Genomic DNA, 18,435 nt, shown 5'->3' on the forward strand with positions numbered 1-18,435 from the left:
TTTTTTGTGTCAAATAAAATGCTAGTATTCTTCCTTTGAAGTATCCTCTAGAAGTTTCTGCTAATCTTTCTGTAATGTGGTTTGGTGCTAAATGACTAATTCATTTTGTTTCTTATTTTAAACAGAAGTAACAACAGAAGAAACTGTTTCCAGGAGAATTATCCTGGTTTATATTTAGCCTGGATTGACCTATTTCAGTGTGCAGTCACATGCACACCCTTCTACCTGGCCTCATCCTCCCTGTGAGCTGCTGAGTGTTCCTGTGGTCACGGAATGCAACGTGCACGGAAGAACCTCTGATGAAAGAGTGCAGGCAAAGATTTTATGTCTGATTCAACAGGAAACAAAAAAAAAATCAAGTAGGAAAAGCATATGACACTAAAATATACAAATTAAGCCACTGTATTCCTGCCAACAAAGCTGAGAGAACACACTTGGTAACTCCCCTGGGATAGTAGGGATATGGGTAACTTCAGAATTCACAAAGAAATTCAGATGGAATTCACCTGGAAATCACATTAGTCACAGCACCCACCTCACATTGCCTAAGGGATTGACTTTCTAGCCTTCCTAGTACCAGCACCTGAAAATAGGTCTTTGCTTTGTAGTTGTAATCTGATGAATGAGCTTCTCAGGCATATTTAAGTCAAAACTACCCTTCCCCCTTGGTTTGGTTGGTGGTTTTTTTAGGGTTTTATGACTGTTCATTGGCATCCAGGGCTGCCCTTCCCAAGAGCCACAGGCAGAAAATGTAGCATGTCTAACTATACAGCTCCCATAGATAAAAATTAACAATTATTTGCAAATGTATGGAAGAAACATGTAAGCCAGAGATCCAATTCAAAACTATTCTACAATTCAGTTGATTCTGTCTCAAAGCAAACATTAAACTAGTAAGAATCTGGAAAGATGGGTGTTTTATACCTCTGAAATAAAGTTTTTAGATCACCTGAAGACTATAGCCCTAAGGTATAGACAATTTGTTCTCAGTTCATTTTAGAAGACAAAACCCCAAAAGAACAATTTTGAGTTTCAGAAAGATTTACAGTACTCTACACGTATGTACTTTATACATTTCACCATCATGACAACTGATAGAAAGTTATTGTCAAGCAAACATTATTTCAGGATACAAAGACACTGCTATGCCATTATTAATAAAATGTACTTAATATTTGGTTTTAACTTTCCTACTATTTTTCCTTGCTTTCTTGTAGTGAGCCTGTTTGATTATTGGTGTGCTTCCAGACAGCTGTCACCCCACTCTGGCAACCTCCCTGGTTCTGAATATGTGGTGTAATTTACAGGTTTGCTATTCATACAGGTTTGCTATTGTCTGTCTTTCTAGATGAGAACAATTTCATCTTATCCCCCATAAAGGCTGTGAGAAATCATATAAAGAGGACAGTACAAATAATTTTTATCCATTATGGTTTATTCTCTACAATATTTCATTAGAGGATAGAGTTCAATTATTTACACTCAGAAATTATTATATAGGTAGGAGGCAACCAAGTGTAATATAAAGAATTGGTCTGACGTCTCTGCACTGTAGGTCAAAAGAGGTCTCCTGCTTTAAGGAAATAAATTAACCAAAAAAAACCCCAATAAAACAACATATAATTTCTGAATACAAACAAAAAACAGCACTAATAGTCAGTGAAGACTGCAGAGGTTTGTTAATGTACTATGAAAACAAATTATTCTGTGCAAAGGTTAAAATGAACTCTTAGATTTCCTTACAGATTTTTTTTTGTTCTGATAAATTGTAGATATGTGATATTTTGACCATATAACATTCCCAAACTGAAATGGCTTCAGTTGAGATTGACTGTTGAACAACATGGAAAAAAAATTAAGAACCTCACAGTGGAAACATTTCAACACTGACAGACTCCAGTGATCGAAGACATTCTCCTGTAGTTACCATAAAACAAAGACATTTCATCCTTGCAGTGAGATTATTTATCAGTTGTGGTTGTCATGAGAATAAGCCCTTCTAGACCAAAAGGCACTTGCTTCTAAGGATGAGTTAATCCAGATCAAGCTAGGTAACAGTTACTTTGAGTAGTTCTAACCAGCTGTCCCAGCCAGGCAAACACAGAGAAAATCTCACATCAACTGGCCAATTTTGGTTGTCTCCATCTTGAGGCAATTCAAACTACAGTTTGTGCCCAGTTCACCTCTTTCATCCTTATGCATAGCTGCCATGTAATGATCTAGAAACGGGATTATTTCCTGAGACCACCTGTCCTTGTCATACATTTCTCTGAGCTGACTTAGCTATTGACACAGTTTTCAACCGATTTTATAGCTGGACCCTTATGGGACTAATGCTGAGAGGGCCTGTTCCTTAGGCAGCAGACCAGTGTTCCTGACCTGCCAGCTTCTCTTCTCACTGCAACAAGACATGAACACAGTACATATTTAGAGGCATTTATGTTTTGCTTGTGTTTTTTTAAACAGACTGAGTGGGGAAATAGAAATGGGACAGGATAAGTCTTCCCCAGTCCCAAACCACCTGTCCCACTTCTGGCTTAAGCCAACCAAGTTACTCAATCCTAAAGTTCTGTTCTTTAAAAAAATGACAACTAACCCTCCCCACCCCACCCTTTAGTCATCTCCTAGTCAAAGAAACTGAAATCAGGAAAACACTATACACTGTTGAAGACACAGAACAGGGCAAACACCTGAAAAAGAAACAGTATAGTTGAAAAGCCTGGCACTGTACGCCTGCATGACCAGTCTCACCGAGCGTGCTCAGGGGTGAAGTTTTAGCACCATTTTTTGCCTTTTTTTAAACCTTTTAGAAATCAAATTCTAACATAGAACACTTGAACAGTAATGAGTGTAGCCCTATGTATCATACTGTTTGACAGCTGAAAGGTGAGTTGCCTGGAGCTGACCCCACCCTCCCCCATCACTACACGGCACCTGGGGGAGTAACTACAAACTGGAGTGGTTTGTAATGAGACTCATTTATTCTCAGCAGCAGGAAGTCAGGAAACAATCCTTTCATCTTCAATTCTTTTCAACAACATCACAAGGGAAAAGTGGCAATTTGTAGGAATGACCCAATACGGAAGGAAAGCTGGGTCAATATTGCACTGTTATCCAGAGGAATCCCCCTCACATCTCTCTCCTCCAGCAGAACTTACACCCATGTGAAGCAAAATGGCACAAGTTGTGCCTTGCTTCCTTAGGACCAGGAGCAGCACCCTGCAGTTCTCAGCTTCCTACCAGCACTATTCCCTGCCATACCATGGCATAATTTCAAGCTTCAAACACCAGCCAATTGCAACACACAAGCAGGCTCAGAAGATGTGTGCAACCAAACAGCCATGACTCTGCTATGCACTCGTGTTCTCTTCCCCGATCATTACTGACCCTCCAGAAGCTTGGAAAACCAATCAACCAACCAACCCCACCCCAAATTGTATTCTGAAATCCAGTTATCTGATTGAAAGAGTGTCATAATTTAGAGTTTATGACATCCGTCAATGATGCTGCAGAATACAACTGGTAACTTCCTTTCAGAAAAGAGTATTCCTTGTGATCATCAACCATGGGAGAAGAAATACAGAATGCACATGAGTTTCATGCCATTTGGGCAATACAGATTTCCTCACTCACTGCCTGGATGTGGCAATGACTAAGCTGAATAAGATAAATCTTACCAGCAAAACTGAACAGCACCATTCCACAGGCCTGGAATAAACTGGAACACTCACAGCCCCCAAGATCAGTAGTCACACCGGCCAAAGTGGCTGTTCTATCAAAAGGAAGGTCCCCAAGATTGTTAGCTTAAAACAAATTTCAGTCACTGGTCTCACTTGTACAACTACAGTCAGTGCTCTGCAAACCCCTCCCCAGCCCTAATCCTATCTCTTACAAATATTTGGAAACAAAATTTGGTCGAAACAAAGACTGTCCAGGGACACTCGAGGATCCTCTCCTCTGCGTACACAGCGCGTGCCATGTCGCTCTCTTACAGGCAAAACAGCATTGTATTTCATAGCAGGCTTCATCACCAAGAATCCAACCTGCCAAAGATCTGAGTCTTAAAGCCTTCAAGGGTTTATTTAAATAAAGGATTCGTTTTTCACATGTTTTCTGTCCATGAGGATGGGGTGCTATCCAGGTGTTCAACCCTCCCCAATATCATGATGTCCGCCTGTGATGCGTGGGGACTGCAATCAGCTCTCAGTACACAACAGATACCAGAGGTTTAAAAAAAATTAAAAAGAACCTAAAAAATGTTTTGTTGGACTCCGTTGCCCAGGCTGCCAGGGGAATGCTCCTACTTGATCTGGGGGACTTCCATAACAAACAACTCAAGTTTCCAGAGTGTCAGTAACACCCAGGAACAGATCAGTCCGAAGCAGCACTTTCACTCCTAAAGGTCTTCTGCACCTCACGACAGTTCGTAGGCATGGAGCCCCAATCCAATGAACCCCCGCACGGAGGGAAGGCTGAGATAAGGCTTGGGCCCCTGAAGTCCTGTCACGCTTTCACCCTCCCCCCAGGTCAGTGAGAAGGCAGACTTGGCAACGGAAGCTAGCATCATAAAATGGTGCAGTAATAGAAGTAACTGGACCAGGAAGAGGAGGCGTCTGCCCCGATGATGTCATAGCCGTTGGCAGCGACTGGGGAGTGGGACTGGTCATGCAGCCGTGTGTCAGGAGTAATGATTGTAGAGGGGAGGGGCATGAAGGGTGCCATTCTGGAAACAATGCTGGCGGGAGGCCATGTACTCTGCATAACTGATTGTCACCTTCTCACTGCGGTACCTGCGGGAACAGGCGGAAAAACAACGTCAGACTGCGCAACGTGGAGGGACTCGACGTAGAACATTCACCCCAGGCTCCCCTTCAGCTCACAGCCAGTGATGACCAAGAGGAACCCACTGGCATGAATAACCTATGTGAGCTTGAATTAGCTCCAGTGTCCTGAAAGGTGAGTCCTAATCAAGGTGATGATAATTAAAGGGATGCCTGAAGTAGCACACAGGAAATAAATGATTGGTTTGGATTCTTTTTCATCCACAAATTGCATGAAAAGTTTGCTGGAAGAAGATTCAACTACAGTGATTAAATAATCAGCATTTCACTATTGTTTACTTTTGTGATTATCTCCACATTTGAAAAGGTAGCGAAAGAAATGGAGAGGTGGGTAAAGAGAGGTTTATTATAGCACATAAATTACTTAGTCCATGTTGTACAATCAGAATTCACAAAATGTGAAGTTCCTTTGCAGAGACTGGAGTTTTCCAAGTTCTTCTAAAGCACGCAAAAAAAGAGCCAGCTACAAAGTGGTTGTGAGTTGCACTAAGACCACATTACGTGAGATTTTAATGAAAACCTTCATCCTGTCACCTCCTATTAAAGAAAACCCTGCACACTCACCTCATTTCTCTAGAGGTAAAGAATGACCTGATAGTGTTTCTATACAAAACCAGACAGTCCCAATTTTTACTAACATAAAGGGGGCAGAAACCAATAGAAGAGCTGGGGGTATAGTAAAGTAAACAAATTCAGAAAAGCAGCCAAATTTGAGTGTGGTTTGGTTTTAAGACAGGTGTCACCTATGAATAGCCACAGCATTCACAGATGAGCACATTGAGAAAAAAGGAAGTTCATTGAAAGAATACCAAAAAAATCAACCTTTTCAACTCTCAAAGGTTCTGCTTCTGATCTTTCACATATATAGTAATATTAAAACCAGTGACACTTAGAAAAATGCCAACTTTGACCCAGCATGGACCAAACACATTGTGCTTAATTCCATGTGCATTATATGCCTAACACATGGCATTTGTGATTTGGTCTTTCACACTACATCTCCTCTGGAAGAGGCATAAAGACTTACATCAACCACAAATATTTCAAATCACCCCTAAAACACTATGAAGTAAAATTAAAATACTACAAATACATTTGCTTACCTGGTAAGTTTAATTGTTTTCCTAAAATCATTGGTAATGGGAGCCTTAAAGCCACCTTTCCTGAGTAAGGAGTCTATGGTCTGGATCTGATCCCAGTCTATTGAAAAACAGAAGCAAGGCAAATTTTTCAATATAAAAAATATTTCAAAACCACAAGAGATTAATTAAAAGGACTCTAGAAAAACAAACAACTAAACAGGAAACTCTGAGCTTTAGAAATCCTAGTGTTGAACTGGACTGATGCATGCACACTATCTGCTCATGTCTATCCCTTCAAACTCATATTGGAGCTGGTCTATGAAAAAGCAATTCCATTTTCCATTCCATGTCTTCTTATAAAGGTCTGTGCCTTACTACTGTTGCAGGGACCCTGAATTTTTTCATCATGTGCCACTTAGCTCCCTTGAAAATAAGATAATACTTATCTCTTTACATAGACAAATTGGGATTGATGCTCTAGTGATAGCACAGTGCACTGCTATGTGAGAGATCAGAGTTAAAATTCCTACCTTAGTCTTTTGCCCCAGAGCCAGAAGGATGCGACCACTCCACTCTGCTAGGTGGAGGAAAGGAGGAGGCAATATTTTGAGCAGTTACCATGGTGACCACTACTCTATTTGAGTGGGAAGTGTGCTCCAGAGGGGCTGTGTTTCTAGCCCTCCTCTGGAGGATGCTACTTTAGCAAGAATGAGGAGGAAAGTGAATCTCCTGTTGGTGCTGTGCAGCGTGCAGTTATCCTAATTGGTGGGAGAAACATAGAAGAGGAAAGATGCAATGCTGAATGAGGCTGGAAGATCCATACTTTGAGATCCTCTATTTCTTCAGCCCTAAAACATTCTGGCACTAAAATACAGCTGTGCAAAGATATGGGATGAGAGACAGGCCAGATGAAAACCCAGCAGCAACTGTATCAGGTGTCAGTTGTCAAGATTAAGCCTGGTGGTTCCATGGCACCACTGAGGACAGCATTGTATTCCAAGCCCCAAATCAATAGATTTTTACCCAATTCTGTGACACGGTGTGTTGACATGTTTGGCTGCCATCTCAAACCCACCTTGTTCCTTAGCAACCTCAGGTAAATACGTGGCTGTGCGTTTGACACCTTTCTCATTGATGAACTCTATTCTGATCCCATGGATTCCAACCTACAGATGGAAATGAACAGCCAGATCAGAGGTGTTTGCTAGCACTGAGCCCATGACTGAGTTGTCATTCCCACAATGCTGTGCATCTCTCTCTCCCTCTGGACAGTTTGGTTTTTGCCTGGGTAAGGTCATTCTTTTCCCCACTCTCTGCTCTTGCCTGGCAGGTCTCAGAAGGAGCTCTCAGCCACCCTTCCCAGACAAGCCTCACCAGTGGCCCTGCCACTTCTCATGAGCTAAGTCTTGTCAGTTTTCCATCTCTTGTGCCACACAAGAGAGATAAAATCTCTGCACGCAAGAATGATGCCTAAAATTACCCAACTATCAAGTCCATATATATATATATTCTTCTTGAATTAAATACACTTCAATGTACAAGGTCCATTCATACCTTTGGTCTTAACTACTTTTTATTTCGAGTTCCTATCCACACCATCAAAATACTTCCCAGGTTTTTATACAAGTATTTACATCCATTTCCTATTGGGCCAAGTCCATGAACCACTTTCATGTTTCTTTTATTCCCATTCAGATCCCCCCCAACCAAAAGCATACTGCTAGGCCATCCTTTTCCTTCCTTCCTTCTAGTTCTCCAGCCCTATTTCTTCTATCCCCATACATCCCTGTAATGAAGGATACATCACCATGTACTAACCCGAACCCGAACGGAACGAGAGAGTGATGCAGAGTTCCAAATGCACCTGTTCTCACCTCCCAGTCCAGGTAGTCACTGGCATCCTCAAAGTTAGTGAGGAGGGAGACAGAGCAGAAGAGTTTGGGCAGCTCCTCGCGGGTCAGGGGGGGAAATCGGCTGTCCTTAAGTGCACTAAAGGGAAGAGAAGATACATCACCCAATACAAGCACCAAAATAAAGTGTCAGATGCTCAATTATTCCCCTTTTGATTAGGCCTGCATGAAACATGCTTCTCTGCTACTGCAGAGAAAGTAATTTGCATCTTTCCCTAATCTAATGAACTGTAATACCAGTGGCAAGCTTCCTGATGCTGTCCAATGCCTCCTGCAGGCAGAGAGAAATTATATGCCACAGATGTCAAAACTGTTAGTACGCAAGACAGATTTGACAGTAGCCCTAAAATGCCAACTGCAACTCACCTTTTGCAAAGATGTTCCACTACATCCTGATACATCACCTCACTGTAACCCTCGTACACTCAGGTTTATTTCATTATGAAGCATATTACATTGAACTGTGTTGATCCAACATCCTAACCTTGAATCCTTCAGTGAATGAACTAATTTAGTATTTATTTCATTTTTGACAGTTACCTGGTTAATGTATATTCCCTGAGTCCTGAGTGAAGATTCATGGCTGAAAAGGTCCCGATGCAGCCACGAAGCCGCTTGTCTCGCCCCGTCTTCCACGTCACAAAGAGTGGACTGAAAAGGCAGAAAAAGAAAGAAACTCTCCAGCCTCTACAGATATTTGGTTGCTAAGGGGAGACAGCCAAGGTATGAAAGAGCCCCATGCCTTTGCTTTCTCTCCCTCCAGTAAACCCCAGCAGGCAGGTTTGCTCACCTCCTGTCTAGCAAGAACAAAATTTCATGCCCACCCCCTCCACATGCAAGCCCCAACATTTCCCTCCACCTTTTGAGCACACTCCCTCCTCTCCAGCAGTACTCTGGAAGTCCTCCATGGACACCTGCCTGGCCAGACTCTGTGCTGTCTTCTAATGACTGAAATGGTTATTTGATCCCACTGATTACCTGTCAGTATTGGCCTCACCCTCACTTTGTAGCATCCACTACTTTCCAGCATAGGTCATATAGACATTAATATAGATGATGCAAGTTAGTTCTTTATACTACCACTTCTATAAATCAGATTTGGAGTAAAAGCTTTTCTTTTTGCTTTTTAAGGAATGAAAAGAAAAACAGACTTTTTTTTCTCCCTGTTATTTCCATAAGGATCTGACTTCTGGGTCCACCCCTAAGGCTCAAGCACTTCATGTCCACATCTTTTGCTTAACTTACATTTGAATTGTATTTACAGGTATTTTATCCTCTTGAACACATATCTAAATCACTATTGTTCCTACTCAAACATCACTTGGATTTCCACTTTCCTGTCTACCATCATGAATTTACAGGCACAACAGTAGATTCTCAAACTCAGCAGGCTCATTTCAAATTGTTAAACTACAACTCCTGATTAGGCCTTAAAGAATAACAAGTTCAGAATAACAGAGCTCTATGAAGAGATAAACAGGTAAAGATGACTGTGAACATTAAATACAAAAAAAAATAACTTCTACAGAAGCGAGTGAAATTGCAAAGAGCTGTAGAGAGAAGCACTAAAAGGACAGTGGTGGTTGCAGCTCTACAAGAATGTCCAAACATCTGCAAAATTCCATAAGGCAACTGATAATGCTGACCTAATTATAAAAACAGGATGAGTGATTCTGTGACTTGTTCAGAGTACTGAATGCAAGACATCAGTCTGTGGTTTTATACTGAACTTTAAGTAATATGATAGCATATGATTTTCTGAGATTAAAAAAACATTGACAGGAGTTTTGAACCATCAAGACTGATTTGACAATATAGCTCAGACACTTATTTTCCTCAAACTCTTGAAGCTTTTGTGAGCAATGTACCTCTGCAGCAAACCTTACAAAAATACTAGGATGTTCTGTTCAGACAACAAAATCAGCATGGAGTGTGGATGATTTCTCAAACACAGCAACAGAACCTCTTATGTCTGAGCAGTGAGAACATCATTTAAACTGTAGTAATAAATCAATGCCCAGTGACGTTTCTCAGAGCAACAATGAAACTAAATCCATTACAGCATAAAATCATGATTCGGGATCTGTTACCAACTGTGACCAATGGCAAAAGTACTGCCCAAAAGAGCAATTAGCCCTTGAGTGATAATTGTGAAGGACTTTGCCCACACAGGAAGTGGAAACACCCTTCCACACCCAACAACAACCTCCTGGTTGGCTTGACCATGACAGGGGGTTTTACAGTTCTAGTTTTCCAGTAACACTTCAAGGCACTTAAAGGATATAATCTGTCTACATTTTAATCTATCATATGTTGAAAGAGCAAACAGAAAAAGAGTATAAGAAAATACATTAGAAAACTTAAAAAAAAGATATTAAACTTACACAGGAGATCTCTGAGAAACACTACTGTCTCAAGTTCAGTGCAAATTTATCTTAATCTAACAAAAATTTTGAAAGTACTTGCTCAGTCCATGTGACACTCAACCCGAAGAGAAAAGGCAAGGGAGAACATAAAAACCATCACTCACAGAATACAAATCTAAGTAAATTCCCCTTCAGTTCAAATTGCAGGTTCACATTTTCAATTTACCTCTTTCCCCTTCCAAAGGGAAAAAAAAATCCCACAACACATCTTTCCACTGAGCTGCAGCACAGCTTTATGCATCTATAATAGAAGAGGTATTATCAGAGGGGAGAAGATAATTGCATTCAGTAGGCTATATATTTTAAAATACCTTAAAGCACATTTAAAACCATTTTTCATTGTGGACAGAACAACCGAGGCATAAAAAAAGATATGATTCTGTACACATAGATAAAATTTCACTATTTTCACTGCAGTGGAGATGATGTTTCTGTCTCTGAAGAATAAATGCACTCAGCAAATTGCAGGTGCAGCTGACAATAAGGCCATTGTTCCAGAGCCCCTCCTTGAAAAGTGTTATTTCCCAGATGTACTGGGAAAAGTCACAACAATCTTTTGTCCATGCTCACCCAAGAGCATTTACTGGTACTTTACAGCCATATCCTCAGGAGATTATGTCAACTGTTTCTTCCCCAGCCACATCCCACTTTATATATGTTTGATGAGGGTTTTTAGGCTGAGAGGAACTAAAACTAACAGCAACTAAAAATTAGCTTCATCAATTGCAACTACAAAGGGAATTCTAAAGTAGAAAAATACAGTTTGTTTGAATCAGGGTTTATTTGTCTTGTATGGCAGCTAGAAACTTCCATGGTATAGTTTTAGCACCAGCTTCTAATAACTACTATTAAAAATCAAACTGAAGTAGAAAAGTGGAAAAAGTAACCAATCAACTACTTGCATAGGTTCCAAATTGTAACTACTTGCAGTAAGCTGAATAGTAAAGGGGATACTTCTTCCTTTGCCAAGTTAATTCAGACATAGCTACAAGGCTTGCAATGCCACCATCTCTCCATTGATCTGTGACCATCACTGCTAACATTGGAATAAAGGAGTTCTACTTCACAGGTGTCTACCAGCTCCACAATTCCCATCAAGAGTGCTGTCCATGTGCACATCCCCTCGGGCTGCTGACTGAAATTCATGGGGTTTTCAATCCATAACCCTGTAACTTGCATGTTATTACACTGTTTGTGCCAAATCCTGAGCTCCACACCTGCTTTTAGCTTTACTTTAAAGTTCAGCACCAGTTTAAAAACCAGTCTAAGAACAGCCCATGCCTCTTTCTATTCAATCAACAGTCTCGTCTCCATCTGTCCTGAGAGACTCCTGGTATAAACCTTTGTTTTGTCCAAAGATCTCTTATATTGACATTGATTATGTCACAAAAGGCCACAATGCAAATTATTTCTGTATTTTCACTTTGCTTACTCTTGTATTTGATAACATTTGGCTTGAAGTTCATTACAAGACTGTTTCAAGTGGGGCAGTTCTTCTTTGTGTGCTGCTCTCCAAGAGAGCAAACCCCATTATTTTCCCTGGGGCACATCCATTTCCTGGGAGCAAGAGAATAAATGTTGAGACACAAGAAAATCCAGGTAAGCATTTGCTGACAGGGGAAGAGAAGGGAAGGGCTGGTTATGCTTTGTTGGTGTGCTGATCTAAAAGACTTGTAATCACAAACACTGAAATTACCAGTGAACAATTTTTAACTTTTCAAATCTGGGCATACAATTCAACCAGATGCTATTCCCCAAAGGACATCCTTTTTGATACTAGTCAACAGAAAAAGCAACAAAATCCAGCCAAAAATCTCCTCTGACACCAAAAGAATGCAGCTCTATAAAACCATCCCTCTTACCGGCTTAACAGAACCACAGCAAATAACCCTTTGCACTCCGAGTGACAAAACAACAAGCAGACTGACACCAAATGTTCCAAAGGGAGCCCACTCAGTGTAGGTATGAATACCAGAAATGTTTCAGCCTGAGGAGTCCCTGGAATGCTTTGATATCCTAGTCCAGAGCATTTCTCTGTCCATTTGTATTTACAGTATTAAACAGCTTACTCTGCGGCAGCATTCAGAACATGTATCCGTAATCCAGCAGGAATAATAACTGCCTGGAAGCACAACCTACATCCACCCTGACAGCAGAAAGGTGGGCAGACACTGAATACACAGAAAGAAAGTCCTTGACCTGTTTAAGCCATTGTTCCTTACATCAATTTAAAATTCATTAGCTCAAATTAAGGATGTCAGCAACTTTTTATTTTATCTATTGTTCTGGATGAGGCCCCGGAGGAGTGTCAGAAGGTCCATCTGTCACTGATCTTTCCCATATAATTCTTTTAACAAACATTTTAACAACATTAACATTTCCACACCTACGCAGTCAACCTTCTGATAAACATTAGCTAAATCTCACCAAAGTGAAACAGCTTCATAAATCCTTCTCCTCACTTCTGCTCATACACATCTCCTTTCCTCCTAACCTTGGTATCGTCCTTGAAAGTTAACTCTCTTGGCAGTGCTGGCTTCATGGTAGGACTCAAAGGTTTTTCCAACCTAAATGATTCTAGGATTTCTCCCCACATTGCCCAGCTAGCGCAATCTCCCTGACACATCTTCTCTAACTGGTAATTTTTAGATTCTCCTCCCTGCTAAACCCATTCACTCAGACAGCTGAAAACTTCTTTGAGTGTCCTTGTTCAACCCTCACCAGCCCAGCATTTGTTTCAGGATGAACTGGAAACTTGCTTCAACTTCAACTTCCTACTTTATTCCCTTTCCATTTGCTTTGCAGAAGGAAGTCTCTTCCCTTCTCCAAGTCAGTGTTTCACATTAGAAACGAGCTTTTTTCAAATTAATGATGTTATTTAACTGTTTTTTTAGTACAATTTTGTAGGTGGCACTACTCAGTTAATTTTTAAATCTACTTACAAAGGGGACAAACTTTACCAGAACATTACCATGAAGTGGGCTTGCACTCCTCCACAAAGAACACAGTTCCTCATGGAACACACCAAACTGGGAGCTGAAGAAGCACCGCACCTCTTCACACTTGGCCTAGCTCTACAGAAAGAGCTAAGCCTTTTCTCTCTCAAAGGACACTCTTTAAAGCTCACTCACCTCCACCAACAAACAGCACAAACAGTGCATCCTTTTGCTCCCAGCAGACAAAGTAGGGAGCAGAGTGCTCCCCTTTCTCCCTGCACACCACTCTTCCCACTCCCCAAAGGAAACCCTTCACCGTTCCCCAACCACACCGCAGCTCTGGAAGCTGTTTCCCAGCTTTGCTCCCACGTAAGGCTGTACTCACTAGGGGTCATTGGTAAATCGAGGAAGCCGTGGCTGAGGGAACCCGTAGAGATGACAGTAGAGTACATCAAAGCAGTAGCAGCACATCTCTGCTGTCACCACCAGGTTCTTGGTGCTGTTGGCAGTTCCATTGGGCCGAGTAAGTGGGCTCAGAGCTCCTGAAGTGGGATTCATTCGAGTAATTGGGGAATTTCCTGGGCCCAAAGTCAAGTCAGATACGTTCTCCCTTCCATTATTCCCATCTGTATGCTGGTGGTTCTGAAGAGGACCTGAACTGGAGCTTGGTGCAGTTGTGGTCTGATTCCCATGACTGTGCGTTCCACTCCCAGACAATTTGGGCTTCTTCACCCCACAACAGCCAGCTGCCAGCTTGGGCTCAAGTGGAGGAACACAGCGTCTTTTTCCCATCCTGCTTCAAAACTTGCTGCCTGGAGCACTGCAGAACCCTGACATGGAGGGGTGGGGAGGGGGGAAGAGCATTACACAGAGTTACAGGTGAAAAACCAACAGCTGCTTCCTTGCTTCTGCTACAAACAGAGGAAGAAAACCCTCCAAAGCATGTGACCAAATACAGCACTAAAGGCAGTTCAGCAGAATGGGTGTTTTCACACAGACTGGAAGAGCATGGACACAACATGCATGCAATCACACTTTCCAAGGTATTGAACACTTTAATAGGTGGCTCATCACAAAAAAACGTCACCAGACTTCCCATAAAAAGAACAAAACTGTGGGAAAACATAAGGAAAAAACACTTGGGACTACAGATATACCCTATGCATTACTTTTCCTGCCCACCCATTCCTCCTCAGACAATGCCTGCACCAGTGGCAAAAAAGTGCATTTCCCTCCCTGTTCCTGAGAGAAGAGTGACAGCAGCCCAAAATGACACCTTTGGGGCTGGACTCCCAGGGGTCCAGGTTGCCCTTGATTTAGCACTGGTAACACCAAAGAGGAGCTAAGAGCACTGAAACCACCATTTTCTAAACTACAGACTATTTTCCAGACCACAGACTGGAATCTGCATTTACTTTCTGGGACTGGGTGAATGAATACAGCTCCCAAATAAACATGCAGGGGGTACAGGCAAGATGTGCATGACAGGAAGAGCCGAAGCCAGCACAGTCTGAACAGAGAAAAGTGATAATAGCAGGAAACAGGCATAGTATAAAAAACCCAACAACCCAGAAGAGTGTTTTGCCTGCAAAGACAAGAATATTAGCTCATGCAGCACAAGAAGGGGTGGAACAAACACAGGGAGGAAAGGCTGTGCGGACAGAGATGAACAAACATGATAGGCAAGGATTACAGGTCAGTGGCAGGAGCTTAAATACCAACATCACCATGAGATCTGAATACACCGCGGGAGAGAAAACCAGTCCGTCAAACGGGGCTCAAAGCACGGGCACGTCAGTCACAGAGAACACCACGGGGGACTGAAGTCACACTCAGCTCTCAGGAGCCCCAGGGAACTACTGTGGCCACCAGAGCAGCCCTCCCACCCTCCCAAGCTGGGAGCACAGACGCGGTGCTGGGGGGTGAGGGATGACACGCACTGAAATTCAGGCTGTGACAACTCCCTCCCTCCTCTGCACGTGCAAAGCCAGCAAACTTTGTTCATGGAGTTTTATCGGTCACAGCAGGAGTCACGGGACTCTGAACTGAACCAGAACTGATGTAAAGGGTGTTGAGAGGTGCACCTCACATGCCCGCAGTGCTTGCTGCGTTTAGGAATCCTCACCTCAAAGTTTTACAAAGACCATAATAAGGAAGAATTTACAAGACCTAAGGAAAAACATTTTTTTTCTTTGATCTCTACTTTTGCAATAACAATAAATAAAAAAAAAAAACCAACAAAAACAAACCAAATCAGGTAGAAGAAAAGCATAACTTTGACAAAGCGACCACGTAAATTCTTCGCTGCCTATTAAAAGTAACTTGCTCTGGCTCTTTGAGGGTGCTGAGCCTTATGAGCCTTCCCCAGTTACCACTGACGGCTCAGCCGCATTGGGGAAGATAAATCATTATTTATTTATCTGGAAGCAAAACACTTGATTCAAGATCGGAGACGTGGCAGGGGCAGGGGGGGAGCTTCCCTCTCTTCTCCCCTCCTCTGCAGCAGGGGCCTAACAAAGGCGGCCGCTCGGCTCCAGCCCCGCTTCCCGGGAGCGCCCCGCGGGCGAGCGGGCGGGGGGCACACCGGGGCGCCGCGGCGGCGGGACGAGCCCCGGGCTCCTGCACACAAACTTTGCGGGGTGTTCGGGGGGTCCCGCGGCCCCGCCGGGTCCGGCCCGGGGAGACCCCGGGGACCCCCCGTGCCCCGGCCCGACCCCCCCGAGCAGCACCGGGGCCGCCAGGGGGCGCCGCGGAGCGGGACCCCCCTGCGGCCTCCCCCGGCCCGGGGCGGGCGGACGGCGGGGCCCCCTCCACCCGTGCCTCCCTCACAGCCCCGGGGGGGTCACCCACCTCCTGCACCCGTCCCGGCTTCTCCTCCGCCTCAGCCCCGCCGCCGCCGCTGCTGCCCCGCAGCCTTCTGCCGCCTCATGGGGCCATGGGCCTGGGCGAGGCTCCCCGGAGAAGCGGGCCCGGCGGGCGGGGGAGCGGGCAGGGCCCGCCGCGGCCGGGGCTTCCCGGGGCAGCCGGAGGACCGGAGCGAGGCCGCGGGCAGGTCCGCCGCTATCCCGGCAGCCTCCTCCTCCTCCTCCTCCTCCTCCTCGCGGCCGTGAGGTAATGAGGGACGGACACTCATAGTCCGCCAGCCTCCCGGCGGCGCCAACACAGCCCAGGCCCCAGGGCGGGCGCTCTGCCCCACGCAGAAACCATAGAGACGCGCGCTTCCGCGCCCCGCCCGTCACGTGAGCACCGCACGTGCGGGAACAAACAGTTCCGGGGACGGGGACGTCACTCGGCGGCAGCGCCGCGCTGCCATTGGCCAGCGCGGCGATGACGGCATGAGGGGGAGGGGCCCGGGCGGGGGAGTCCCTCCCGCCCGCTCGGGGCCCGGCGTTGGTGCGGCCCGGCGCGATGGCGGCGGGCGGCGTGAGGGCACAGCGGGCTCCGCCGGGCCTGGCGCTCGGGCAGCTCCGCCCGCTGCGACGCCTTTAATCATAGCCGCGTGTGGCGGATTTATGGCAGGAGCCACGATAGCACAACGGCACCGGCGCAGCAATTACTCTTTTAGTATTTTCAACTGCCAGCGGGGCACCCAAATCCTTCCGCCTCCGCCCTTCTTAACAGCGCCACAAGAAGCACAGCAGAGGAGTAGTTACTTCGTCAGGGGCTTAGGGAGAGCTTGCAGAAACAGAGGCTCTGCATTCCACGCCGAGAGACTTCCCTGGCAGCGGGAGCCACTCGGTGGAGGGGACGAGGGCCGCTGTGGCCGCACGTAAGGGATGAGAGCGAGAAAACCGCAGCGCTTTCCCGATTCCCTCCCGACAGCACCGCTGAAACGGCTGGGCAAAATGAAGAGCAAACTGTGCACTGCCCAGAGTACCCTCACTGCACATCAAACCCCAAGAGACAACTGGCTGAACCCTCTCAAGACTGCAAAGTGGAACTGATGCCATTTCTGGTCGAAGCTTAAGCAATAAATAAGAGGCATAAAAACGTGAGCTGGAGAAATCTGGTTGAATGTCAGTGGATCTTACTTTCTCCTATAGAATAGAATCACAGAATGGTTTGGTAAGGAAGGACCTTCAAGCTTGTTTTGTTCCACACCCCTGCCATGGGGGAGCAACCTTCTACAGTTTGCTCCTGGCCTTCAGCATTATGTAATCTACATGGTTTGCACAGCACAAGAGCAGCACTGTAATTATTGCCATTCTGAGGTTATGGAACAACATCATCCTTTTAAGTCTAGATGGCAGCCCTAAATAGCAACTTATGAAGACTAAGATTACAAAGAATAGGGTGAGAATACCCAGAACAGATCAAGAGGGAGTTCGTAACTTTTGCAGCTTTTAAAATAATCCTTCCCTCCCTTCTTCCCCTCACATACCTCACTCTGCTGGTAATGCCTTGGATTGCACAAACCCCTTTGCCAAGATATGAAAAGTCCTACAAAAGTCCACTTCATAATCACCACAGAGCTTCTTGTAGAGTCCTCAGGAACCTGGGAGCGTCGGCGCTGTGTTTTATTACCCTGACAACGTCAAACAAATACTTGACCAGTTGTGCATGTTCTTCTGTTCCTGAAGCACAAGAAATGTGAGGTGAGAGCAGCAGTGTAACTCCCACCTTTTCTGATCTCACCTCTGCTTTTAATTTCAACACACACACACAACTACTGTAACTTTCCCAATATCGAAGTTACAGTATCATTATATTAGAATTGTATCTTACAATGGTAGTGGTTTCATTTGAACAAGCAAAATCAAGCTAACATGAAAGACTACCATCCAAAGCTGAAATAAACTTGGTTTGCATGTGTTAAAAACACAGAAACAGTGTGAATATGGATATTCTACTTCTCTAATTATAAAAATCAGGAAGGAAGAATTAAATACAGTATTTTTAATCTAAGTTCAGGAAGAACTCAGGTCTGAATAAAGGCAAGATTACAGCACTAGAACTGGAGGAGCAAAATAATATATTCTCAATAGTTAGTTCATGACACTGAAGTTTCCTGCCGAGGAGACTAAAAATGAACTGATTTAGCAATTTCTCTACAATATTAAGGTTCGATGCACACGTGCATGGGGGAGATTCCGTATTTCATCCTTAGGACCTCAACTGGGAACTGCATTACTCACCCTCCATAGCACAGGGTGTTGGCTGGTTCCCAACTTGCTCTCTGTTTTCTCCTCAGGCTTCTTCCAAAGCTTCATTTTCAACTTTGCAGCTTGAAGAGTTTCACT

The 18,435-nt window shown here is 44.3% G+C and overlaps 1 protein-coding gene and 2 long non-coding RNA genes across 4 annotated transcripts; 2 read left to right on the forward strand and 1 right to left on the reverse strand.

Annotated features, from left to right (window-relative positions):
• Window positions 1–1,419: 1,419 nt before the first annotated feature.
• Window positions 1,420–17,696, reverse strand: AMMECR1L (AMMECR1 like). Of its 2 annotated transcripts, none has more exons than XM_068201279.1 (7): window positions 17,577–17,696; window positions 13,581–14,025; window positions 8,374–8,484; window positions 7,798–7,912; window positions 6,999–7,089; window positions 5,945–6,041; window positions 1,420–4,790 (listed from the first exon to the last, which is right to left on the reverse strand). In XM_068201279.1, exons 2-7 carry the CDS (start codon window positions 13,985–13,987, stop codon window positions 4,679–4,681), a joined length of 933 nt encoding a protein of 310 aa, XP_068057380.1. In that variant the 5' UTR covers window positions 13,988–14,025; window positions 17,577–17,696; the 3' UTR covers window positions 1,420–4,678. The 2 variants fall into 2 exon arrangements, with proteins under 2 accessions (XP_068057380.1, XP_068057379.1); XM_068201278.1 differs by lacking the exon at window positions 17,577–17,696 and adding an exon at window positions 16,046–16,371.
• Window positions 6,266–7,433, forward strand: LOC137480228 (uncharacterized). The gene is made up of 2 exons (XR_011002750.1): window positions 6,266–7,120; window positions 7,254–7,433. It is a non-coding gene; the product is annotated as an uncharacterized lncRNA (long non-coding RNA).
• On the forward strand, window positions 8,431–9,292 carry LOC137480229 (uncharacterized). The gene is made up of 2 exons (XR_011002751.1): window positions 8,431–8,556; window positions 9,195–9,292. It is a non-coding gene; the product is annotated as an uncharacterized lncRNA (long non-coding RNA).
• Window positions 17,697–18,435: the final 739 nt, after the last annotated feature.

The sequence above is a fragment of the Anomalospiza imberbis genome, chromosome 10, assembly GCF_031753505.1.
Source record: "Anomalospiza imberbis isolate Cuckoo-Finch-1a 21T00152 chromosome 10, ASM3175350v1, whole genome shotgun sequence".
Taxonomy (NCBI): domain Eukaryota; kingdom Metazoa; phylum Chordata; class Aves; order Passeriformes; family Viduidae; genus Anomalospiza; species Anomalospiza imberbis.